Source organism: Equus caballus, chromosome 5 (assembly GCF_041296265.1).
Source record: "Equus caballus isolate H_3958 breed thoroughbred chromosome 5, TB-T2T, whole genome shotgun sequence".
NCBI classification, from domain to species: Eukaryota; Metazoa; Chordata; class Mammalia; order Perissodactyla; family Equidae; genus Equus; species Equus caballus.
Window position 1 is genome coordinate 32,859,005 of NC_091688.1, and position 24,284 is coordinate 32,883,288.

The window sequence follows — 24,284 nt, forward strand, 5'->3', positions numbered from 1 at the left end:
AGCAACTAGGGAAAAATAATTGGAAAATTATGGACTCCAACTATTCAGAGGCTCACTTACTCTTTTTTTTCAAAACTGTTCATTTTTGAACTGAAATTCACCAAACACGAATTTGCACAAATTGAGGTGAACAATTTGGTGGCATTTAGTACGTTGACAGTGTGCCATCACCCGCTCATTTCCCTTTAATCACAATCACCGCCTGTCTCACGAGGGCTTGTTGTGTTTTCTTTCTAAAGAATTCTGTCTCCTTGATCCTGTCATTCTCGTGTTCTTTCCAGCTAACCCAGCTGTGCTCGTGCACATTTCTGTGTCTGGCTTTGTGTCCATTCACTGCAGAATGCACCATGTGTATTTCAACATACAAGCGGGCATGGCTGAAGGGGGTAACTGAAGAGACACGTTTTTAAAACAGGTTTAGGAAGACACCTGGTTTTGTTGACAGCAGAAACAATGAGTAGGATGTCCAGGAATCTGACGGGAGCTCTCTCTGATACAGAGGAAACCTGTGACTTACCTTCCTCTTTCTCTTTGCCACAGGCAAGTCGCCACACATTGGCCAGAATTCTCTGAGGACTCCTTGGGGGCAGTTCTCACAGAAATCTTGAAAATCTTTAGAATCTGTCACTCATCCCTTTGGACTCTCAAGTTTTCTCTTCTCTCCCACCTTAGGGAATCCAATCTCCTAATTCACGAGCAGGAGCAGCAACTGGCCTATCTGCGGCACAAGTTACAGGAAGGGCGAGAAGTGTGGGCCCTGCTGAGTCAGCACCTCAATGACCTGCTGACACACAACGGCTCTGACGACCACCAAGGGCAGGGCTTCCGCCAGCAACTGGCTGAGGGATATAGGCTGGCCAAGCACCTTGCCCACATACTCGGCCCAGGTAAGGTGGCCACAGGCCCTCACTGCACTGAACTTCTCCAAGATGCCTGGCTCACAAGACCCTCCACACCTCCCCTCGTAATGTTTTGACAAGCTGTCCCAGTTTGCATGTTGCATTTGGGACCGTGGTAGGACCAGGACTGGCTAGGTGGGCGTAGAGAGCAGATATGCCCAGGGTGGAGGTCATAGTGGTGCAAGTGTCAGCTTCCTTCCTGATGGACTGTGACCTTTAGGGTACGAGGCCGTACCTACCTACTGTCAGAGGACACAAAGGAGGACGTGACAGGAGGCAGCTTGTTTGAGTGAAAAGAGCCTTGGACTAAGGGTGGCCATTCCCAGGCTCCAGCCTGAGAGCTGACGGTACTAACACTGGGTGAGAGATTGATTTTTACTTCATCCGTATCAATCTCCTCAGCAGTAAAATGGATCCAATAATCTGTTCACGGTAGCTGTAGTCATCAAACGCAGGAATGTCTATGAATGCACTTCAGAACAAAGCAAGCCCCTCGCTCTGTGGGGTTGGGCAAGGTACTGGATGTGGTAGAACTTGGTGGTAGAGAGTTTAGACTGGAGACCTTTCCGTAGAGAGAATTTCCCTCCACAACACACAGAAGCCAACTTGGAGGGCCCTTAAAGTCCCCAGATGAGGTATGTTGGCTTGGGTTCTTTCTTGTCTCCTTAGAGAAAAGACGAGGGTCTCTGTGAGAGCTGGGAAGGGATATAGGGCCTGTGCCTTTGGCAGGATTTGTGGCAGAATGGAGCACGCAGTCACAGAATTCAAGATGGAAGCTGGACAAGTACCCAGTGATATGAGGAACAAAAGACAGCTTAAACTTTTGCCCAATTTCAGGCAGAGTCTGCAATGATGGTGATCAAGTGGATCACAGACACACCGCCTGATGAATCAGAAATCCATGCTGGGGCAATGCTTTCAAGACAATGCGCTAGGACTTCAAGACCATACAGACTCCTGCACAGATATTTATGTCTCTATGGCTGTTGAGGTCACTGCGTTTATAGAGGTTAAAGTGGGAAAGAGCTAACTGGACATTTCTGAATTTATTTGCAGGGAATAACGAAGACAAGGAAGACGAAAACACACAAGGCACACTCACTCATAGGTGACAATGAATAATCTGGTGCCGGTAATGGGCGGGGAAAATGTGGAGACAGTATCAGAAAGAACAGTAAGTGAGGGGAACAAAGTCACAAGTGCCAGAGGCAAGAGAAGGAAACGTGGAGGTTGTAATGATTTAATTCACTCAACCAACAAGGAAAAGGCTCTGTTAACTTCAATGTCACTCATCTCTATGGACCTGTAAGTCTGACACAAGAGAACGCAACACCCTTAGGAAATCATGCACATAGAGAAAAGGTCTATTTTCTCCTGCAACAAAAATCAGGGTGAGACGCATATCTAACTGCTACACATTAATGATGGTCTCTGGAGGGAAGTAAACTAGCAGTGCAAAAAGTAAAGGGATGATTAACCGCATTAAACAACAAAAATGCAGTGAGATGAGAAAAATGTACCTGTTCTGTAAACAGTCAGAGAAGGAAGCATAGAATGCAGACCATCATGGAGATTATACAATGAAACAAGAAGGGACTTCATTAGAAGGGGAAATATGATGATCTCAGATATAGGGACATCAGGAAGTGCTCGCTCTCCCCATTTCCCCATGCAGACAACCGCCAAGTGTCCCTTACCCAGAGTGCTCTGTGTTTCTCACCGTGGTCCTCGGATGGGCCAATTCCGTGATCTCTCTCCAGTGTGGTCACGTGCGGTCAGATGCCGGAGGTGTGCTCATCTGTCGGCGGATGGCGTGCGCTCTCCCGTTCTCTCTTTCTTCTGTCACCCTGCGGGGGACACATGTCTGCCTCTGCCCGGTTGCCGTTCCCACGGTGGCGGCTATTTCCCAGCCAAGACGGTCCTTCGTGACCCAAGTCCGCATCATGCCCCAGTAGGGAGAGAGGCAGACCTTGCAGCTTCCAGATTTCTGGGAGTCGACAGTGGTGCCAGAGCCAGGCAGGGTTCACTTGGCAGCTGTCTGTGCATTTCCACCAACTGGATGCAAGAGTGTTGACGCCGCCTTTAGGGTCCTCTGAGTGTGTGGGTGTGTGATGACTCTTGTGGAGTGGAGGCGCTCGTCCTCCTTGCTCAAGAGCTCATTTTCTGCTCGGTGCTCTGAGCAAGCTCTGCTCGCTCTCTCCTCCTCTGTCTCTGTCTGTGTGTCTGTCTCTCTCCCTCTCTCTCTCTGTGTCTCTCTCTGTCTGTCTCTCTGTCTCTGTCTCTGTCTCTGTGTCTGTGTCTGTGTCTGTGTCTGTCTGTCTGTCTCTCGTCGGCTCACGCTGGATCGCTCGCTCTCTCGCGCTCTCTGCCTCTCTCCCTGCGCGCCCCACCCCCCCGGCCCTCTCTGTCTCTGTCTCTGTCTTTTTCCAGCTCTCTCTCCTGTTCCCACTTCAACTGCGGCCTGGCCCCAGCCAGAGGAGGATTGTGTGATCTCCCTGGCTGAGCCCTTCCCATTGCTCTTCTGTGAGCAGACCCTTCCACCTTCCAGGGAAAGCAGCTCTAGGAATGTGTGTTTCCCAAAGCCGCTTGTCTCCACTTGAGCCCTCCCTCCGCCCACAGGCTCGGCAGGGATGTGCCGCCCACGGTCGAGCCTCCGCTCCCGAGAGCGTGCCTGGAGGAATACTCCTGGACCTGCGCCACGGACGTCGGCCAGTCCGAGTCCTGCTGGACTCAGTCGAGCAGTGCCGTCTTCTGCTTCCAGGGCCTGGCCGTCTCCTCCCTGGCAGACACCCCCAGTGAGTATTGCCGCTGTGCAGGGGATAAGGCTCCAGCTGGACTCCCTGGGCGGTCGGTGTCCTTGGCATGCCAGCCCTCGGGCTGTGCAGACAGACACATTGAAGGGAATCAGGCTGGAGGACAGAGTTGGAAGCACAGACGGGAGACGCTTGAGGGAGCTGCGCTCCCTTCCTTCTTGCCAGGATGCGCCCAGGTGCCCCTGGCCCCAGTGACACATCACGGGACCCAAAGCCGGCAGGACAAACTCAGCTCCCCTGTGCCGCACGTAGCGCCAGGGCAGGTGTCTGTCAAACATCCCCGCTGGCGTGAAATGTCTCCTCGCACCTTCAGTGCTCTAACTTTCACGCCTGAGGCGTGTCCCTCCAGATTCTAGGCCCACCCCGTGCGCCTGGCCTCCTTGTGGACATCTGCCTCCGAGACGCCTCCCGGGCTTCACTCTTGTGGGCCCCACTCTCCGTCTCCGTCACGTTGGCCTCTCTTCCGAAGCAGTCCTCGGAAGAACGCCCCTAGCCACCTGTCCCGTTTCCCGTGCTCCCGTGTTTCCCGCGTGCGAGCCTAGGCCTTGGCCTTCTCCCAGCCCACAGGGTGGCCAGTGTTTCTGCGGAGCAGGGGGCGACGATGCCTCTGGATGCCAGGGTTTGTAGAGTGCAGCCGGCCTTCTCCCCTCAGGCGATGAGTTCGACTCGAGCCTCCACAACTAGCGTCCCCGCGCAGAGAAGGCTGAGTAGCGCGGCACTTGTGCGAGCAGGCACTTAGGCTGGTGCCCCAGAAGGTGTGAGCCCCACGCCTCTTTGGCTGTTTTCCCAGACTCGGGAGAGCATCCTGGGCTGAGGGCCTCCCCGATCGGGGAGACGCGGCCCGCTGGCTCGGCAAAGCCAGGCCGGCGCTTTCACGAGACACCGCCTGAGGTCTCCTGGCAGATTGCTCTTCCCGTCTGCCGTTGTCACACTGAGGATGTGGAGGTCCCTGGGCTGGGACTGGACACTGGATTCCCAAGGGTCGAGTGGGGATCTGCTTAGTGTGACTGGCCCCGTGCGAATTTCTTTCCAGGCCAACACACCGATCCGGAGGACGACGGGGGCGTCCAAGACGGCCTGTGTTGCAGGTAACTCGGAAGAATCCCGGGGCTCCATTGGAAGGGGCCATCTGGGCATCTCCGATCGAGGGAGTTCAGCGAGCGCTGACTATCCCCGTTTCCCCCACGCACGCAACCGCCAAGTGTCCCTTTCCCAGAGTGCTCTGTGTTTCTCACCGTGGTCCTCGGATGGGCCAATTCCGTGATCTCTCTCCAGTGTGGTCACGTGCGGTCAGATGCCGGAGGTGTGCTCATCTGTCGGCGGATGGCGTGCGCTCTCCCGTTCTCTCTTTCTTCTGTCACCCAGCGGAGGACGCATGTCTGCCTCTGCCCGGTTGCCGTTCCCACGGTGGCGGCTATTTCCCGGCCAAGACGGTCCTTCGTGACCCAAGTCCGCATCATGCCCCAGTAGGGAGAGAGGCAGACCTTGCAGCTTCCAGATTTCTAGGAGTCGACAGTGGTGCCAGAGCCAGGCAGGGTTCACTTGGCAGCTGTCTGTGCATTTCCACCAACTGGATGCAAGAGTGTTGACGCCGCCTTTAGGGTCCTCTGAGTGTGTGGGTGTGTGATGACTCTTGTGGAGTGGAGGCGCTCGTCCTCCTTGCTCAAGAGCTCATTTTCTGCTCGGTGCTCTGAGCAAGCTCTGCTCGCTCTCTCCTCCTCTGTCTCTGTCTGTGTGTCTGTCTCTCTCCCTCTCTCTCTCTGTGTCTCTCTCTGTCTGTCTCTCTGTCTCTGTCTCTGTCTCTGTGTCTGTGTCTGTGTCTGTGTCTGTCTGTCTGTCTCTCGTCGGCTCACGCTGGATCGCTCGCTCTCTCGCGCTCTCTGTCTCTCTCCCTGCGCGCCCCACCCCCCCGGCCCTCTCTGTCTCTGTCTCTGTCTTTTTCCAGCTCTCTCTCCTGTTCCCACTTCAACTGCGGCCTGGCTCCAGCCAGAGGAGGATTGTGTGATCTCCCTGGCTGAGCCCTTCCCATTGCTCTTCTGTGAGCAGACCCTTCCACCTTCCAGGGAAAGCAGCTCTAGGAATGTGTGTTTCCCAAAGCCGCTTGTCTCCACTTGAGCCCTCCCTCCGCCCACAGGCTCGGCAGGGATGTGCCGCCCACGGTCGAGCCTCCGCTCCCGAGAGCGTGCCTGGAGGAATACTCCTGGACCTGCGCCACGGACGTCGGCCAGTCCGAGTCCTGCTGGACTCAGTCGAGCAGTGCCGTCTTCTGCTTCCAGGGCCTGGCCGTCTCCTCCCTGGCAGACACCCCCAGTGAGTATTGCCGCTGTGCAGGGGATAAGGCTCCAGCTGGACTCCCTGGGCGGTCGGTGTCCTTGGCATGCCAGCCCTCGGGCTGTGCAGACAGACACATTGAAGGGAATCAGGCTGGAGGACAGAGTTGGAAGCACAGACGGGAGACGCTTGAGGGAGCTGCGCTCCCTTCCTTCTTGCCAGGATGCGCCCAGGTGCCCCTGGCCCCAGTGACACATCACGGGACCCAAAGCCGGCAGGACAAACTCAGCTCCCCTGTGCCGCACGTAGCGCCAGGGCAGGTGTCTGTCAAACATCCCCGCTGGCGTGAAATGTCTCCTCGCACCTTCAGTGCTCTAACTTTCACGCCTGAGGCGTGTCCCTCCAGATTCTAGGCCCACCCCGTGCGCCTGGCCTCCTTGTGGACATCTGCCTCCGAGACGCCTCCCGGGCTTCACTCTTGTGGGCCCCACTCTCCGTCTCCGTCACGTTGGCCTCTCTTCCGAAGCAGTCCTCGGAAGAACGCCCCTAGCCACCTGTCCCGTTTCCCGTGCTCCCGTGTTTCCCGCGTGCGAGCCTAGGCCTTGGCCTTCTCCCAGCCCACAGGGTGGCCAGTGTTTCTGCGGAGCAGGGGGCGACGATGCCTCTGGATGCCAGGGTTTGTAGAGTGCAGCCGGCCTTCTCCCCTCAGGCGATGAGTTCGACTCGAGCCTCCACAACTAGCGTCCCCGCGCAGAGAAGGCTGAGTAGCGCGGCACTTGTGCGAGCGGGCACTTAGGCTGGTGCCCCAGAAGGTGTGAGCCCCACGCCTCTTTGGCTGTTTTCCCAGACTCGGGAGAGCATCCTGGGCTGAGGGCCTCCCCGATCGGGGAGACGCGGCCCGCTGGCTCGGCAAAGCCAGGCCGGCGCTTTCACGAGACACCGCCTGAGGTCTCCTGGCAGATTGCTCTTCCCGTCTGCCGTTGTCACACTGAGGATGTGGAGGTCCCTGGGCTGGGACTGGACACTGGATTCCCAAGGGTCGAGTGGGGATCTGCTTAGTGTGACTGGCCCCGTGCGAATTTCTTTCCAGGCCAACACACCGATCCGGAGGACGACGGGGGCGTCCAAGACGGCCTGTGTTGCAGGTAACTCGGAAGAATCCCGGGGCTCCATTGGAAGGGGCCATCTGGGCATCTCCGATCGAGGGAGTTCAGCGAGCGCTGACTATCCCCGTTTCCCCCACGCACGCAACCGCCAAGTGTCCCTTTCCCAGAGTGCTCTGTGTTTCTCACCGTGGTCCTCGGATGGGCCAATTCCGTGATCTCTCTCCAGTGTGGTCACGTGCGGTCAGATGCCGGAGGTGTGCTCATCTGTCGGCGGATGGCGTGCGCTCTCCCGTTCTCTCTTTCTTCTGTCACCCAGCGGAGGACGCATGTCTGCCTCTGCCCGGTTGCCGTTCCCACGGTGGCGGCTATTTCCCGGCCAAGACGGTCCTTCGTGACCCAAGTCCGCATCATGCCCCAGTAGGGAGAGAGGCAGACCTTGCAGCTTCCAGATTTCTAGGAGTCGACAGTGGTGCCAGAGCCAGGCAGGGTTCACTTGGCAGCTGTCTGTGCATTTCCACCAACTGGATGCAAGAGTGTTGACGCCGCCTTTAGGGTCCTCTGAGTGTGTGGGTGTGTGATGACTCTTGTGGAGTGGAGGCGCTCGTCCTCCTTGCTCAAGAGCTCATTTTCTGCTCGGTGCTCTGAGCAAGCTCTGCTCGCTCTCTCCTCCTCTGTCTCTGTCTGTGTGTCTGTCTCTCTCCCTCTCTCTCTCTGTGTCTCTCTCTGTCTGTCTCTCTGTCTCTGTCTCTGTCTCTGTGTCTGTGTCTGTGTCTGTGTCTGTCTGTCTGTCTCTCGTCGGCTCACGCTGGATCGCTCGCTCTCTCGCGCTCTCTGTCTCTCTCCCTGCGCGCCCCACCCCCCCGGCCCTCTCTGTCTCTGTCTCTGTCTTTTTCCAGCTCTCTCTCCTGTTCCCACTTCAACTGCGGCCTGTCCCCAGCCAGAGGAGGATTGTGTGATCTCCCTGGCTGAGCCCTTCCCATTGCTCTTCTGTGAGCAGACCCTTCCACCTTCCAGGGAAAGCAGCTCTAGGAATGTGTGTTTCCCAAAGCCGCTTGTCTCCACTTGAGCCCTCCCTCCGCCCACAGGCTCGGCAGGGATGTGCCGCCCACGGTCGAGCCTCCGCTCCCGAGAGCGTGCCTGGAGGAATACTCCTGGACCTGCGCCACGGACGTCGGCCAGTCCGAGTCCTGCTGGACTCAGTCGAGCAGTGCCGTCTTCTGCTTCCAGGGCCTGGCCGTCTCCTCCCTGGCAGACACCCCCAGTGAGTATTGCCGCTGTGCAGGGGATAAGGCTCCAGCTGGACTCCCTGGGCGGTCGGTGTCCTTGGCATGCCAGCCCTCGGGCTGTGCAGACAGACACATTGAAGGGAATCAGGCTGGAGGACAGAGTTGGAAGCACAGACGGGAGACGCTTGAGGGAGCTGCGCTCCCTTCCTTCTTGCCAGGATGCGCCCAGGTGCCCCTGGCCCCAGTGACACATCACGGGACCCAAAGCCGGCAGGACAAACTCAGCTCCCCTGTGCCGCACGTAGCGCCAGGGCAGGTGTCTGTCAAACATCCCCGCTGGCGTGAAATGTCTCCTCGCACCTTCAGTGCTCTAACTTTCACGCCTGAGGCGTGTCCCTCCAGATTCTAGGCCCACCCCGTGCGCCTGGCCTCCTTGTGGACATCTGCCTCCGAGACGCCTCCCGGGCTTCACTCTTGTGGGCCCCACTCTCCGTCTCCGTCACGTTGGCCTCTCTTCCGAAGCAGTCCTCGGAAGAACGCCCCTAGCCACCTGTCCCGTTTCCCGTGCTCCCGTGTTTCCCGCGTGCGAGCCTAGGCCTTGGCCTTCTCCCAGCCCACAGGGTGGCCAGTGTTTCTGCGGAGCAGGGGGCGACGATGCCTCTGGATGCCAGGGTTTGTAGAGTGCAGCCGGCCTTCTCCCCTCAGGCGATGAGCTCGACTCGAGCCTCCACAACTAGCGTCCCCGCGCAGAGAAGGCTGAGTAGCGCGGCACTTGTGCGAGCGGGCACTTAGGCTGGTGCCCCAGAAGGTGTGAGCCCCACGCCTCTTTGGCTGTTTTCCCAGACTCGGGAGAGCATCCTGGGCTGAGGGCCTCCCCGATCGGGGAGACGCGGCCCGCTGGCTCGGCAAAGCCAGGCCGGCGCTTTCACGAGACACCGCCTGAGGTCTCCTGGCAGATTGCTCTTCCCGTCTGCCGTTGTCACACTGAGGATGTGGAGGTCCCTGGGCTGGGACTGGACACTGGATTCCCAAGGGTCGAGTGGGGATCTGCTTAGTGTGACTGGCCCCGTGCGAATTTCTTTCCAGGCCAACACACCGATCCGGAGGACGACGGGGGCGTCCAAGACGGCCTGTGTTGCAGGTAACTCGGAAGAATCCCGGGGCTCCATTGGAAGGGGCCATCTGGGCATCTCCGATCGAGGGAGTTCAGCGAGCGCTGACTATCCCCGTTTCCCCCACGCACGCAACCGCCAAGTGTCCCTTTCCCAGAGTGCTCTGTGTTTCTCACCGTGGTCCTCGGATGGGCCAATTCCGTGATCTCTCTCCAGTGTGGTCACGTGCGGTCAGATGCCGGAGGTGTGCTCATCTGTCGGCGGATGGCGTGCGCTCTCCCGTTCTCTCTTTCTTCTGTCACCCAGCGGAGGACGCATGTCTGCCTCTGCCCGGTTGCCGTTCCCACGGTGGCGGCTATTTCCCGGCCAAGACGGTCCTTCGTGACCCAAGTCCGCATCATGCCCCAGTAGGGAGAGAGGCAGACCTTGCAGCTTCCAGATTTCTAGGAGTCGACAGTGGTGCCAGAGCCAGGCAGGGTTCACTTGGCAGCTGTCTGTGCATTTCCACCAACTGGATGCAAGAGTGTTGACGCCGCCTTTAGGGTCCTCTGAGTGTGTGGGTGTGTGATGACTCTTGTGGAGTGGAGGCGCTCGTCCTCCTTGCTCAAGAGCTCATTTTCTGCTCGGTGCTCTGAGCAAGCTCTGCTCGCTCTCTCCTCCTCTGTCTCTGTCTGTGTGTCTGTCTCTCTCCCTCTCTCTCTCTGTGTCTCTCTCTGTCTGTCTCTCTGTCTCTGTCTCTGTCTCTGTGTCTGTGTCTGTGTCTGTGTCTGTCTGTCTGTCTCTCGTCGGCTCACGCTGGATCGCTCGCTCTCTCGCGCTCTCTGTCTCTCTCCCTGCGCGCCCCACCCCCCCGGCCCTCTCTGTCTCTGTCTCTGTCTTTTTCCAGCTCTCTCTCCTGTTCCCACTTCAACTGCGGCCTGTCCCCAGCCAGAGGAGGATTGTGTGATCTCCCTGGCTGAGCCCTTCCCATTGCTCTTCTGTGAGCAGACCCTTCCACCTTCCAGGGAAAGCAGCTCTAGGAATGTGTGTTTCCCAAAGCCGCTTGTCTCCACTTGAGCCCTCCCTCCGCCCACAGGCTCGGCAGGGATGTGCCGCCCACGGTCGAGCCTCCGCTCCCGAGAGCGTGCCTGGAGGAATACTCCTGGACCTGCGCCACGGACGTCGGCCAGTCCGAGTCCTGCTGGACTCAGTCGAGCAGTGCCGTCTTCTGCTTCCAGGGCCTGGCCGTCTCCTCCCTGGCAGACACCCCCAGTGAGTATTGCCGCTGTGCAGGGGATAAGGCTCCAGCTGGACTCCCTGGGCGGTCGGTGTCCTTGGCATGCCAGCCCTCGGGCTGTGCAGACAGACACATTGAAGGGAATCAGGCTGGAGGACAGAGTTGGAAGCACAGACGGGAGACGCTTGAGGGAGCTGCGCTCCCTTCCTTCTTGCCAGGATGCGCCCAGGTGCCCCTGGCCCCAGTGACACATCACGGGACCCAAAGCCGGCAGGACAAACTCAGCTCCCCTGTGCCGCACGTAGCGCCAGGGCAGGTGTCTGTCAAACATCCCCGCTGGCGTGAAATGTCTCCTCGCACCTTCAGTGCTCTAACTTTCACGCCTGAGGCGTGTCCCTCCAGATTCTAGGCCCACCCCGTGCGCCTGGCCTCCTTGTGGACATCTGCCTCCGAGACGCCTCCCGGGCTTCACTCTTGTGGGCCCCACTCTCCGTCTCCGTCACGTTGGCCTCTCTTCCGAAGCAGTCCTCGGAAGAACGCCCCTAGCCACCTGTCCCGTTTCCCGTGCTCCCGTGTTTCCCGCGTGCGAGCCTAGGCCTTGGCCTTCTCCCAGCCCACAGGGTGGCCAGTGTTTCTGCGGAGCAGGGGGCGACGATGCCTCTGGATGCCAGGGTTTGTAGAGTGCAGCCGGCCTTCTCCCCTCAGGCGATGAGCTCGACTCGAGCCTCCACAACTAGCGTCCCCGCGCAGAGAAGGCTGAGTAGCGCGGCACTTGTGCGAGCGGGCACTTAGGCTGGTGCCCCAGAAGGTGTGAGCCCCACGCCTCTTTGGCTGTTTTCCCAGACTCGGGAGAGCATCCTGGGCTGAGGGCCTCCCCGATCGGGGAGACGCGGCCCGCTGGCTCGGCAAAGCCAGGCCGGCGCTTTCACGAGACACCGCCTGAGGTCTCCTGGCAGATTGCTCTTCCCGTCTGCCGTTGTCACACTGAGGATGTGGAGGTCCCTGGGCTGGGACTGGACACTGGATTCCCAAGGGTCGAGTGGGGATCTGCTTAGTGTGACTGGCCCCGTGCGAATTTCTTTCCAGGCCAACACACCGATCCGGAGGACGACGGGGGCGTCCAAGACGGCCTGTGTTGCAGGTAACTCGGAAGAATCCCGGGGCTCCATTGGAAGGGGCCATCTGGGCATCTCCGATCGAGGGAGTTCAGCGAGCGCTGACTATCCCCGTTTCCCCCACGCACGCAACCGCCAAGTGTCCCTTTCCCAGAGTGCTCTGTGTTTCTCACCGTGGTCCTCGGATGGGCCAATTCCGTGATCTCTCTCCAGTGTGGTCACGTGCGGTCAGATGCCGGAGGTGTGCTCATCTGTCGGCGGATGGCGTGCGCTCTCCCGTTCTCTCTTTCTTCTGTCACCCAGCGGAGGACGCATGTCTGCCTCTGCCCGGTTGCCGTTCCCACGGTGGCGGCTATTTCCCGGCCAAGACGGTCCTTCGTGACCCAAGTCCGCATCATGCCCCAGTAGGGAGAGAGGCAGACCTTGCAGCTTCCAGATTTCTAGGAGTCGACAGTGGTGCCAGAGCCAGGCAGGGTTCACTTGGCAGCTGTCTGTGCATTTCCACCAACTGGATGCAAGAGTGTTGACGCCGCCTTTAGGGTCCTCTGAGTGTGTGGGTGTGTGATGACTCTTGTGGAGTGGAGGCGCTCGTCCTCCTTGCTCAAGAGCTCATTTTCTGCTCGGTGCTCTGAGCAAGCTCTGCTCGCTCTCTCCTCCTCTGTCTCTGTCTGTGTGTCTGTCTCTCTCCCTCTCTCTCTCTGTGTCTCTCTCTGTCTGTCTCTCTGTCTCTGTCTCTGTCTCTGTGTCTGTGTCTGTGTCTGTGTCTGTCTGTCTGTCTCTCGTCGGCTCACGCTGGATCGCTCGCTCTCTCGCGCTCTCTGTCTCTCTCCCTGCGCGCCCCACCCCCCCGGCCCTCTCTGTCTCTGTCTCTGTCTTTTTCCAGCTCTCTCTCCTGTTCCCACTTCAACTGCGGCCTGTCCCCAGCCAGAGGAGGATTGTGTGATCTCCCTGGCTGAGCCCTTCCCATTGCTCTTCTGTGAGCAGACCCTTCCACCTTCCAGGGAAAGCAGCTCTAGGAATGTGTGTTTCCCAAAGCCGCTTGTCTCCACTTGAGCCCTCCCTCCGCCCACAGGCTCGGCAGGGATGTGCCGCCCACGGTCGAGCCTCCGCTCCCGAGAGCGTGCCTGGAGGAATACTCCTGGACCTGCGCCACGGACGTCGGCCAGTCCGAGTCCTGCTGGACTCAGTCGAGCAGTGCCGTCTTCTGCTTCCAGGGCCTGGCCGTCTCCTCCCTGGCAGACACCCCCAGTGAGTATTGCCGCTGTGCAGGGGATAAGGCTCCAGCTGGACTCCCTGGGCGGTCGGTGTCCTTGGCATGCCAGCCCTCGGGCTGTGCAGACAGACACATTGAAGGGAATCAGGCTGGAGGACAGAGTTGGAAGCACAGACGGGAGACGCTTGAGGGAGCTGCGCTCCCTTCCTTCTTGCCAGGATGCGCCCAGGTGCCCCTGGCCCCAGTGACACATCACGGGACCCAAAGCCGGCAGGACAAACTCAGCTCCCCTGTGCCGCACGTAGCGCCAGGGCAGGTGTCTGTCAAACATCCCCGCTGGCGTGAAATGTCTCCTCGCACCTTCAGTGCTCTAACTTTCACGCCTGAGGCGTGTCCCTCCAGATTCTAGGCCCACCCCGTGCGCCTGGCCTCCTTGTGGACATCTGCCTCCGAGACGCCTCCCGGGCTTCACTCTTGTGGGCCCCACTCTCCGTCTCCGTCACGTTGGCCTCTCTTCCGAAGCAGTCCTCGGAAGAACGCCCCTAGCCACCTGTCCCGTTTCCCGTGCTCCCGTGTTTCCCGCGTGCGAGCCTAGGCCTTGGCCTTCTCCCAGCCCACAGGGTGGCCAGTGTTTCTGCGGAGCAGGGGGCGACGATGCCTCTGGATGCCAGGGTTTGTAGAGTGCAGCCGGCCTTCTCCCCTCAGGCGATGAGCTCGACTCGAGCCTCCACAACTAGCGTCCCCGCGCAGAGAAGGCTGAGTAGCGCGGCACTTGTGCGAGCGGGCACTTAGGCTGGTGCCCCAGAAGGTGTGAGCCCCACGCCTCTTTGGCTGTTTTCCCAGACTCGGGAGAGCATCCTGGGCTGAGGGCCTCCCCGATCGGGGAGACGCGGCCCGCTGGCTCGGCAAAGCCAGGCCGGCGCTTTCACGAGACACCGCCTGAGTTCTCCTGGCAGATTGCTCTTCCCGTCTGCCGTTGTCACACTGAGGATGTGGAGGTCCCTGGGCTGGGACTGGACACTGGATTCCCAAGGGTCGAGTGGGGATCTGCTTAGTGTGACTGGCCCCGTGCGAATTTCTTTCCAGGCCAACACACCGATCCGGAGGACGACGGGGGCGTCCAAGACGGCCTGTGTTGCAGGTAACTCAGAAGAATCCCGGGGCTCCATTGGAAGGGGCCATCTGGGCATCTCCGATCGAGGGAGTTCAGCGAGCGCTGACTATCCCCGTTTCCCCCACGCACGCAACCGCCAAGTGTCCCTTTCCCAGAGTGCTCTGTGTTTCTCACCGTGGTCCTCGGATGGGCCAATTCCGTGATCTCTCTCCAGTGTGGTCACGTGCGGTCAGATGCCGGAGGTGTGCTCATCTGTCGGCGGATGGCGTGCGCTCTCCCGTTCTCTCTTTCTTCTGTCACCCAGCGGAGGACGCATGTCTGCCTCTGCCCGGTTGCCGTTCCCACGGTGGCGGCTATTTCCCGGCCAAGACGGTCCTTCGTGACCCAAGTCCGCATCATGCCCCAGTAGGGAGAGAGGCAGACCTTGCAGCTTCCAGATTTCTAGGAGTCGACAGTGGTGCCAGAGCCAGGCAGGGTTCACTTGGCAGCTGTCTGTGCATTTCCACCAACTGGATGCAAGAGTGTTGACGCCGCCTTTAGGGTCCTCTGAGTGTGTGGGTGTGTGATGACTCTTGTGGAGTGGAGGCGCTCGTCCTCCTTGCTCAAGAGCTCATTTTCTGCTCGGTGCTCTGAGCAAGCTCTGCTCGCTCTCTCCTCCTCTGTCTCTGTCTGTGTGTCTGTCTCTCTCCCTCTCTCTCTCTGTGTCTCTCTCTGTCTGTCTCTCTGTCTCTGTCTCTGTCTCTGTGTCTGTGTCTGTGTCTGTGTCTGTCTGTCTGTCTCTCGTCGGCTCACGCTGGATCGCTCGCTCTCTCGCGCTCTCTGTCTCTCTCCCTGCGCGCCCCACCCCCCCGGCCCTCTCTGTCTCTGTCTCTGTCTTTTTCCAGCTCTCTCTCCTGTTCCCACTTCAACTGCGGCCTGTCCCCAGCCAGAGGAGGATTGTGTGATCTCCCTGGCTGAGCCCTTCCCATTGCTCTTCTGTGAGCAGACCCTTCCACCTTCCAGGGAAAGCAGCTCTAGGAATGTGTGTTTCCCAAAGCCGCTTGTCTCCACTTGAGCCCTCCCTCCGCCCACAGGCTCGGCAGGGATGTGCCGCCCACGGTCGAGCCTCCGCTCCCGAGAGCGTGCCTGGAGGAATACTCCTGGACCTGCGCCACGGACGTCGGCCAGTCCGAGTCCTGCTGGACTCAGTCGAGCAGTGCCGTCTTCTGCTTCCAGGGCCTGGCCGTCTCCTCCCTGGCAGACACCCCCAGTGAGTATTGCCGCTGTGCAGGGGATAAGGCTCCAGCTGGACTCCCTGGGCGGTCGGTGTCCTTGGCATGCCAGCCCTCGGGCTGTGCAGACAGACACATTGAAGGGAATCAGGCTGGAGGACAGAGTTGGAAGCACAGACGGGAGACGCTTGAGGGAGCTGCGCTCCCTTCCTTCTTGCCAGGATGCGCCCAGGTGCCCCTGGCCCCAGTGACACATCACGGGACCCAAAGCCGGCAGGACAAACTCAGCTCCCCTGTGCCGCACGTAGCGCCAGGGCAGGTGTCTGTCAAACATCCCCGCTGGCGTGAAATGTCTCCTCGCACCTTCAGTGCTCTAACTTTCACGCCTGAGGCGTGTCCCTCCAGATTCTAGGCCCACCCCGTGCGCCTGGCCTCCTTGTGGACATCTGCCTCCGAGACGCCTCCCGGGCTTCACTCTTGTGGGCCCCACTCTCCGTCTCCGTCACGTTGGCCTCTCTTCCGAAGCAGTCCTCGGAAGAACGCCCCTAGCCACCTGTCCCGTTTCCCGTGCTCCCGTGTTTCCCGCGTGCGAGCCTAGGCCTTGGCCTTCTCCCAGCCCACAGGGTGGCCAGTGTTTCTGCGGAGCAGGGGGCGACGATGCCTCTGGATGCCAGGGTTTGTAGAGTGCAGCCGGCCTTCTCCCCTCAGGCGATGAGCTCGACTCGAGCCTCCACAACTAGCGTCCCCGCGCAGAGAAGGCTGAGTAGCGCGGCACTTGTGCGAGCGGGCACTTAGGCTGGTGCCCCAGAAGGTGTGAGCCCCACGCCTCTTTGGCTGTTTTCCCAGACTCGGGAGAGCATCCTGGGCTGAGGGCCTCCCCGATCGGGGAGACGCGGCCCGCTGGCTCGGCAAAGCCAGGCCGGCGCTTTCACGAGACACCGCCTGAGGTCTCCTGGCAGATTGCTCTTCCCGTCTGCCGTTGTCACACTGAGGATGTGGAGGTCCCTGGGCTGGGACTGGACACTGGATTCCCAAGGGTCGAGTGGGGATCTGCTTAGTGTGACTGGCCCCGTGCGAATTTCTTTCCAGGCCAACACACCGATCCGGAGGACGACGGGGGCGTCCAAGACGGCCTGTGTTGCAGGTAACTCAGAAGAATCCCGGGGCTCCATTGGAAGGGGCCATCTGGGCATCTCCGATCGAGGGAGTTCAGCGAGCGCTGACTATCCCCGTTTCCCCCACGCACGCAACCGCCAAGTGTCCCTTTCCCAGAGTGCTCTGTGTTTCTCACCGTGGTCCTCGGATGGGCCAATTCCGTGATCTCTCTCCAGTGTGGTCACGTGCGGTCAGATGCCGGAGGTGTGCTCATCTGTCGGCGGATGGCGTGCGCTCTCCCGTTCTCTCTTTCTTCTGTCACCCAGCGGAGGACGCATGTCTGCCTCTGCCCGGTTGCCGTTCCCACGGTGGCGGCTATTTCCCGGCCAAGACGGTCCTTCGTGACCCAAGTCCGCATCATGCCCCAGTAGGGAGAGAGGCAGACCTTGCAGGTTCCAGATTTCTAGGAGTCGACAGTGGTGCCAGAGCCAGGCAGGGTTCACTTGGCAGCTGTCTGTGCATTTCCACCAACTGGATGCAAGAGTGTTGACGCCGCCTTTAGGGTCCTCTGAGTGTGTGGGTGTGTGATGACTCTTGTGGAGTGGAGGCGCTCGTCCTCCTTGCTCAAGAGCTCATTTTCTGCTCGGTGCTCTGAGCAAGCTCTGCTCGCTCTCTCCTCCTCTGTCTCTGTCTGTGTGTCTGTCTCTCTCCCTCTCTCTCTCTGTGTCTCTCTCTGTCTGTCTCTCTGTCTCTGTCTCTGTCTCTGTGTCTGTGTCTGTGTCTGTGTCTGTCTGTCTGTCTCTCGTCGGCTCACGCTGGATCGCTCGCTCTCTCGCGCTCTCTGTCTCTCTCCCTGCGCGCCCCACCCCCCCGGCCCTCTCTGTCTCTGTCTCTGTCTTTTTCCAGCTCTCTCTCCTGTTCCCACTTCAACTGCGGCCTGTCCCCAGCCAGAGGAGGATTGTGTGATCTCCCTGGCTGAGCCCTTCCCATTGCTCTTCTGTGAGCAGACCCTTCCACCTTCCAGGGAAAGCAGCTCTAGGAATGTGTGTTTCCCAAAGCCGCTTGTCTCCACTTGAGCCCTCCCTCCGCCCACAGGCTCGGCAGGGATGTGCCGCCCACGGTCGAGCCTCCGCTCCCGAGAGCGTGCCTGGAGGAATACTCCTGGACCTGCGCCACGGACGTCGGCCAGTCCGAGTCCTGCTGGACTCAGTCGAGCAGTGCCGTCTTCTGCTTCCAGGGCCTGGCCGTCTCCTCCCTGGCAGACACCCCCAGTGAGTATTGCCGCTGTGCAGGGGATAAGGCTCCAGCTGGACTCCCTGGGCGGTCGGTGTCCTTGGCATGCCAGCCCTCGGGCTGTGCAGACAGACACATTGAAGGGAATCAGGCTGGAGGACAGAGTTGGAAGCACAGACGGGAGACGCTTGAGGGAGCTGCGCTCCCTTCCTTCTTGCCAGGATGCGCCCAGGTGCCCCTGGCCCCAGTGACACATCACGGGACCCAAAGCCGGCAGGACAAACTCAGCTCCCCTGTGCCGCACGTAGCGCCAGGGCAGGTGTCTGTCAAACATCCCCGCTGGCGTGAAATGTCTCCTCGCACCTTCAGTGCTCTAACTTTCACGCCTGAGGCGTGTCCCTCCAGATTCTAGGCCCACCCCGTGCGCCTGGCCTCCTTGTGGACATCTGCCTCCGAGACGCCTCCCGGGCTTCACTCTTGTGGGCCCCACTCTCCGTCTCCGTCACGTTGGCCTCTCTTCCGAAGCAGTCCTCGGAAGAACGCCCCTAGCCACCTGTCCCGTTTCCCGTGCTCCCGTGTTTCCCGCGTGCGAGCCTAGGCCTTGGCCTTCTCCCAGCCCACAGGGTGGCCAGTGTTTCTGCGGAGCAGGGGGCGACGATGCCTCTGGATGCCAGGGTTTGTAGAGTGCAGCCGGCCTTCTCCCCTCAGGCGATGAGCTCGACTCGAGCCTCCACAACTAGCGTCCCCGCGCAGAGAAGGCTGAGTAGCGCGGCACTTGTGCGAGCGGGCACTTAGGCTGGTGCCCCAGAAGGTGTGAGCCCCACGCCTCTTTGGCTGTTTTCCCAGACTCGGGAGAGCATCCTGGGCTGAGGGCCTCCCCGATCGGGGAGACGCGGCCCGCTGGCTCGGCAAAGCCAGGCCGGCGCTTTCACGAGACACCGCCTGAGTTCTCCTGGCAGATTGCTCTTCCCGTCTGCCGTTGTCACACTGAGGATGTGGAGGTCCCTGGGCTGGGACTGGACACTGGATTCCCAAGGGTCGAGTGGGGATCTGCTTAGTGTGACTGGCCCCGTGCGAATTTCTTTCCAGGCCAACACACCGATCCGGAGGACGACGGGGGCGTCCAAGACGGCCTGTGTTGCAGGTAACTCAGAAGAATCCCGGGGCTCCATTGGAAGGGGCCATCTGGGCATCTCCGATCGAGGGAGTTCAGCGAGCGCTGACTATCCCCGTTTCCCCCACGCACGCAACCGCCAAGTGTCCCTTTCCCAGAGTGCTCTGTGTTTCTCACCGTGGTCCTCGGATGGGCCAATTCCGTGATCTCTCTCCAGTGTGGTCACGTGCGGTCAGATGCCGGAGGTGTGCTCATCTGTCGGCGGATGGCGTGCGCTCTCCCGTTCTCTCTTTCTTCTGTCACCCAGCGGAGGACGCATGTCTGCCTCTGCCCGGTTGCCGTTCCCACGGTGGCGGCTATTTCCCGGCCAAGACGGTCCTTCGTGACCCAAGTCCGCATCATGCCCCAGTAGGGAGAGAGGCAGACCTTGCAGCTTCCAGATTTCTAGGAGTCGACAGTGGTGCCAGAGCCAGGCAGGGTTCACTTGGCAGCTGTCTGTGCATTTCCACCAACTGGATGCAAGAGTGTTGACGCCGCCTTTAGGGTCCTCTGAGTGTGTGGGTGTGTGATGACTCTTGTGGAGTGGAGGCGCTCGTCCTCCTTGCTCAAGAGCTCATTTTCTGCTCGGTGCTCTGAGCAAGCTCTGCTCGCTCTCTCCTCCTCTGTCTCTGTCTGTGTGTCTGTCTCTCTCCCTCTCTCTCTCTGTGTCTCTCTCTGTCTGTCTCTCTGTCTCTGTCTCTGTCTCTGTGTCTGTGTCTGTGTCTGTGTCTGTCTGTCTGTCTCTCGTCGGCTCACGCTGGATCGCTCGCTCTCTCGCGCTCTCTGTCTCTCTCCCTGCGCGCCCCACCCCCCCGGCCCTCTCTGTCTCTGTCTCTGTCTTTTTCCAGCTCTCTCTCCTGTTCCCACTTCAACTGCGGCCTGTCCCCAGCCAGAGGAGGATTGTGTGATCTCCCTGGCTGAGCCCTTCCCATTGCTCTTCTGTGAGCAGACCCTTCCACCTTCCAGGGAAAGCAGCTCTAGGAATGTGTGTTTCCCAAAGCCGCTTGTCTCCACTTGAGCCCTCCCTCCGCCCACAGGCTCGGCAGGGATGTGCCGCCCACGGTCGAGCCTCCGCTCCCGAGAGCGTGCCTGGAGGAATACTCCTGGACCTGCGCCACGGACGTCGGCCAGTCCGAGTCCTGCTGGACTCAGTCGAGCAGTGCCGTCTTCTGCTTCCAGGGCCTGGCCGTCTCCTCCCTGGCAGACACCCCCAGTGAGTATTGCCGCTGTGCAGGGGATAAGGCTCCAGCTGGACTCCCTGGGCGGTCGGTGTCCTTGGCATGCCAGCCCTCGGGCTGTGCAGACAGACACATTGAAGGGAATCAGGCTGGAGGACAGAGTTGGAAGCACAGACGGGAGACGCTTGAGGGAGCTGCGCTCCCTTCCTTCTTGCCAGGATGCGCCCAGGTGCCCCTGGCCCCAGTGACACATCACGGGACCCAAAGCCGGCAGGACAAACTCAGCTCCCCTGTGCCGCACGTAGCGCCAGGGCAGGTGTCTGTCAAACATCCCCGCTGGCGTGAAATGTCTCCTCGCACCTTCAGTGCTCTAACTTTCACGCCTGAGGCGTGTCCCTCCAGATTCTAGGCCCACCCCGTGCGCCTGGCCTCCTTGTGGACATCTGCCTCCGAGACGCCTCCCGGGCTTCACTCTTGTGGGCCCCACTCTCCGTCTCCGTCACGTTGGCCTCTCTTCCGAAGCAGTCCTCGGAAGAACGCCCCTAGCCACCTGTCCCGTTTCCCGTGCTCCCGTGTTTCCCGCGTGCGAGCCTAGGCCTTGGCCTTCTCCCAGCCCACAGGGTGGCCAGTGTTTCTGCGGAGCAGGGGGCGACGATGCCTCTGGATGCCAGGGTTTGTAGAGTGCAGCCGGCCTTCTCCCCTCAGGCGATGAGCTCGACTCGAGCCTCCACAACTAGCGTCCCCGCGCAGAGAAGGCTGAGTAGCGCGGCACTTGTGCGAGCGGGCACTTAGGCTGGTGCCCCAGAAGGTGTGAGCCCCACGCCTCTTTGGCTGTTTTCCCAGACTCGGGAGAGCATCCTGGGCTGAGGGCCTCCCCGATCGGGGAGACGCGGCCCGCTGGCTCGGCAAAGCCAGGCCGGCGCTTTCACGAGACACCGCCTGAGGTCTCCTGGCAGATTGCTCTTCCCGTCTGCCGTTGTCACACTGAGGATGTGGAGGTCCCTGGGCTGGGACTGGACACTGGATTCCCAAGGGTCGAGTGGGGATCTGCTTAGTGTGACTGGCCCCGTGCGAATTTCTTTCCAGGCCAACACACCGATCCGGAGGACGACGGGGGCGTCCAAGACGGCCTGTGTTGCAGGTAACTCAGAAGAATCCCGGGGCTCCATTGGAAGGGGCCATCTGGGCATCTCCGATCGAGGGAGTTCAGCGAGCGCTGACTATCCCCGTTTCCCCCACGCACGCAACCGCCAAGTGTCCCTTTCCCAGAGTGCTCTGTGTTTCTCACCGTGGTCCTCGGATGGGCCAATTCCGTGATCTCTCTCCAGTGTGGTCACGTGCGGTCAGATGCCGGAGGTGTGCTCATCTGTCGGCGGATGGCGTGCGCTCTCCCGTTCTCTCTTTCTTCTGTCACCCAGCGGAGGACGCATGTCTGCCTCTGCCCGGTTGCCGTTCCCACGGTGGCGGCTATTTCCCGGCCAAGACGGTCCTTCGTGACCCAAGTCCGCATCATGCCCCAGTAGGGAGAGAGGCAGACCTTGCAGGTTCCAGATTTCTAGGAGTCGACAGTGGTGCCAGAGCCAGGCAGGGTTCACTTGGCAGCTGTCTGTGCATTTCCACCAACTGGATGCAAGAGTGTTGACGCCGCCTTTAGGGTCCTCTGAGTGTGTGGGTGTGTGATGACTCTTGTGGAGTGGAGGCGCTCGTCCTCCTTGCTCAAGAGCTCATTTTCTGCTCGGTGCTCTGAGCAAGCTCTGCTCGCTCTCTCCTCCTCTGTCTCTGTCTGTGTGTCTGTCTCTCTCCCTCTCTCTCTCTGTGTCTCTCTCTGTCTGTCTCTCTGTCTCTGTCTCTGTCTCTGTGTCTGTGTCTGTGTCTGTGTCTGTCTGTCTGTCTCTCGTCGGCTCACGCTGGATCGCTCGCTCTCTCGCGCTCTCTGTCTCTCTCCCTGCGCGCCCCACCCCCCCGGCCCTCTCTGTCTCTGTCTCTGTCTTTTTCCAGCTCTCTCTCCTGTTCCCACTTCAACTGCGGCCTGTCCCCAGCCAGAGGAGGATTGTGTGATCTCCCTGGCTGAGCCCTTCCCATTGCTCTTCTGTGAGCAGACCCTTCCACCTTCCAGGGAAAGCAGCTCTAGGAATGTGTGTTTCCCAAAGCCGCTTGTCTCCACTTGAGCCCTCCCTCCGCCCACAGGCTCGGCAGGGATGTGCCGCCCACGGTCGAGCCTCCGCTCCCGAGAGCGTGCCTGGAGGAATACTCCTGGACCTGCGCCACGGACGTCGGCCAGTCCGAGTCCTGCTGGACTCAGTCGAGCAGTGCCGTCTTCTGCTTCCAGGGCCTGGCCGTCTCCTCCCTGGCAGACACCCCCAGTGAGTATTGCCGCTGTGCAGGGGATAAGGCTCCAGCTGGACTCCCTGGGCGGTCGGTGTCCTTGGCATGCCAGCCCTCGGGCTGTGCAGACAGACACATTGAAGGGAATCAGGCTGGAGGACAGAGTTGGAAGCACAGACGGGAGACGCTTGAGGGAGCTGCGCTCCCTTCCTTCTTGCCAGGATGCGCCCAGGTGCCCCTGGCCCCAGTGACACATCACGGGACCCAAAGCCGGCAGGACAAACTCAGCTCCCCTGTGCCGCACGTAGCGCCAGGGCAGGTGTCTGTCAAACATCCCCGCTGGCGTGAAATGTCTCCTCGCACCTTCAGTGCTCTAACTTTCACGCCTGAGGCGTGTCCCTCCAGATTCTAGGCCCACCCCGTGCGCCTGGCCTCCTTGTGGACATCTGCCTCCGAGACGCCTCCCGGGCTTCACTCTTGTGGGCCCCACTCTCCGTCTCCGTCACGTTGGCCTCTCTTCCGAAGCAGTCCTCGGAAGAACGCCCCTAGCCACCTGTCCCGTTTCCCGTGCTCCCGTGTTTCCCGCGTGCGAGCCTAGGCCTTGGCCTTCTCCCAGCCCACAGGGTGGCCAGTGTTTCTGCGGAGCAGGGGGCGACGATGCCTCTGGATGCCAGGGTTTGTAGAGTGCAGCCGGCCTTCTCCCCTCAGGCGATGAGCTCGACTCGAGCCTCCACAACTAGCGTCCCCGCGCAGAGAAGGCTGAGTAGCGCGGCACTTGTGCGAGCGGGCACTTAGGCTGGTGCCCCAGAAGGTGTGAGCCCCACGCCTCTTTGGCTGTTTTCCCAGACTCGGGAGAGCATCCTGGGCTGAGGGCCTCCCCGATCGGGGAGACGCGGCCCGCTGGCTCGGCAAAGCCAGGCCGGCGCTTTCACGAGACACCGCCTGAGGTCTCCTGGCAGATTGCTCTTCCCGTCTGCCGTTGTCACACTGAGGATGTGGAGGTCCCTGGGCTGGGACTGGACACTGGATTCCCAAGGGTCGAGTGGGGATCTGCTTAGTGTGACTGGCCCCGTGCGAATTTCTTTCCAGGCCAACACACCGATCCGGAGGACGACGGGGGCGTCCAAGACGGCCTGTGTTGCAGGTAACTCGGAAGAATCCCGGGACTCCATTGGAAGGGGCCATCTGGGCATCTCCGATCGAGGGAGTTCAGCGAGCGCTGACTATCCCCGTTTCCCCCACGCACGCAACCGCCAAGTGTCCCTTTCCCAGAGTGCTCTGTGTTTCTCACCGTGGTCCTCGGATGGGCCAATTCCGTGATCTCTCTCCAGTGTGGTCACGTGCGGTCAGATGCCGGAGGTGTGCTCATCTGTCGGCGGATGGCGTGCGCTCTCCCGTTCTCTCTTTCTTCTGTCACCCAGCGGGGGACGCATGTCTGCCTCTGCCCGGTTGCCGTTCCCACGGTGGCGGCTATTTCCCGGCCAAGACGGTCCTTCGTGACCCAAGTCCGCATCATGCCACAATTCGGAATAAAATACACCCGAAAGCCCAGCTTTCTCTGAGTTTACCCTCATGCCAGAGTCAGTTTACCCTTTGTCTGCTTCGTTTATGTTCCTGCCCACTCTATTCAATACTATTCATGCCACCCTTCTTCTTTTCTGAGTTTACCTTTTTCATGTCTCTCGTCTCCTGGTATACTCAATCCTCTCTCTCATCACATTTTTTCCCTCTTTCTCATGATCTTTTCTTTTCGTCCATCCTCTAAGCTGTCTCTGCTGGGTCCTTTTTCCACTTTCTTTCCCTCTTTCTCCTTTTCTCCCTAATGATCTCCCTCTCTCTCCTGTTCACTTTCAAACCACACTCTCTTCCTAGACAGGGCCAGTTTCCTTTTTCTCTCTTGATGGGTGCCTTAACTCTGTTTTAGGTGATCCCACTCTCATCCTTCCCATCCAAACCGTCCCTTGGTTTTTGTCTTTCCTAATGCCTTTTTTTTTATCTTCACTC

The 24,284-nt window shown here is 59.9% G+C and overlaps 1 protein-coding gene across 5 annotated transcripts in view; it reads left to right on the forward strand.

Moving 5' to 3' along the window:
- The window catches only part of LOC138924051 (neuroblastoma breakpoint family member 6-like), a 101,736-nt gene that overhangs the window by 69,650 nt on the left and 7,802 nt on the right, over nt 1-24,284 (forward strand). For 2 of the 5 annotated variants that reach the window (XM_070266814.1, XM_070266815.1), the window contains 20 exons: nt 673-887; nt 1,956-2,007; nt 3,519-3,694; nt 4,746-4,800; nt 5,847-6,022; nt 7,074-7,128; nt 8,175-8,350; nt 9,402-9,456; nt 10,503-10,678; nt 11,730-11,784; nt 12,831-13,006; nt 14,058-14,112; nt 15,159-15,334; nt 16,386-16,440; nt 17,487-17,662; nt 18,714-18,768; nt 19,815-19,990; nt 21,042-21,096; nt 22,143-22,318; nt 23,370-23,424. In XM_070266814.1, the coding sequence (XP_070122915.1) occupies nt 673-887; nt 1,956-2,007; nt 3,519-3,694; nt 4,746-4,800; nt 5,847-6,022; nt 7,074-7,128; nt 8,175-8,350; nt 9,402-9,456; nt 10,503-10,678; nt 11,730-11,784; nt 12,831-13,006; nt 14,058-14,112; nt 15,159-15,334; nt 16,386-16,440; nt 17,487-17,662; nt 18,714-18,768; nt 19,815-19,990; nt 21,042-21,096; nt 22,143-22,318; nt 23,370-23,424 (2,346 nt within the window). The remainder of the gene's footprint in view (nt 1-672; nt 888-1,955; nt 2,008-3,518; nt 3,695-4,745; nt 4,801-5,846; nt 6,023-7,073; nt 7,129-8,174; nt 8,351-9,401; nt 9,457-10,502; nt 10,679-11,729; nt 11,785-12,830; nt 13,007-14,057; nt 14,113-15,158; nt 15,335-16,385; nt 16,441-17,486; nt 17,663-18,713; nt 18,769-19,814; nt 19,991-21,041; nt 21,097-22,142; nt 22,319-23,369; nt 23,425-24,284) is intronic. The other 3 variants (XM_070266818.1, XM_070266819.1, XM_070266816.1) reach the window with 2 other exon arrangements.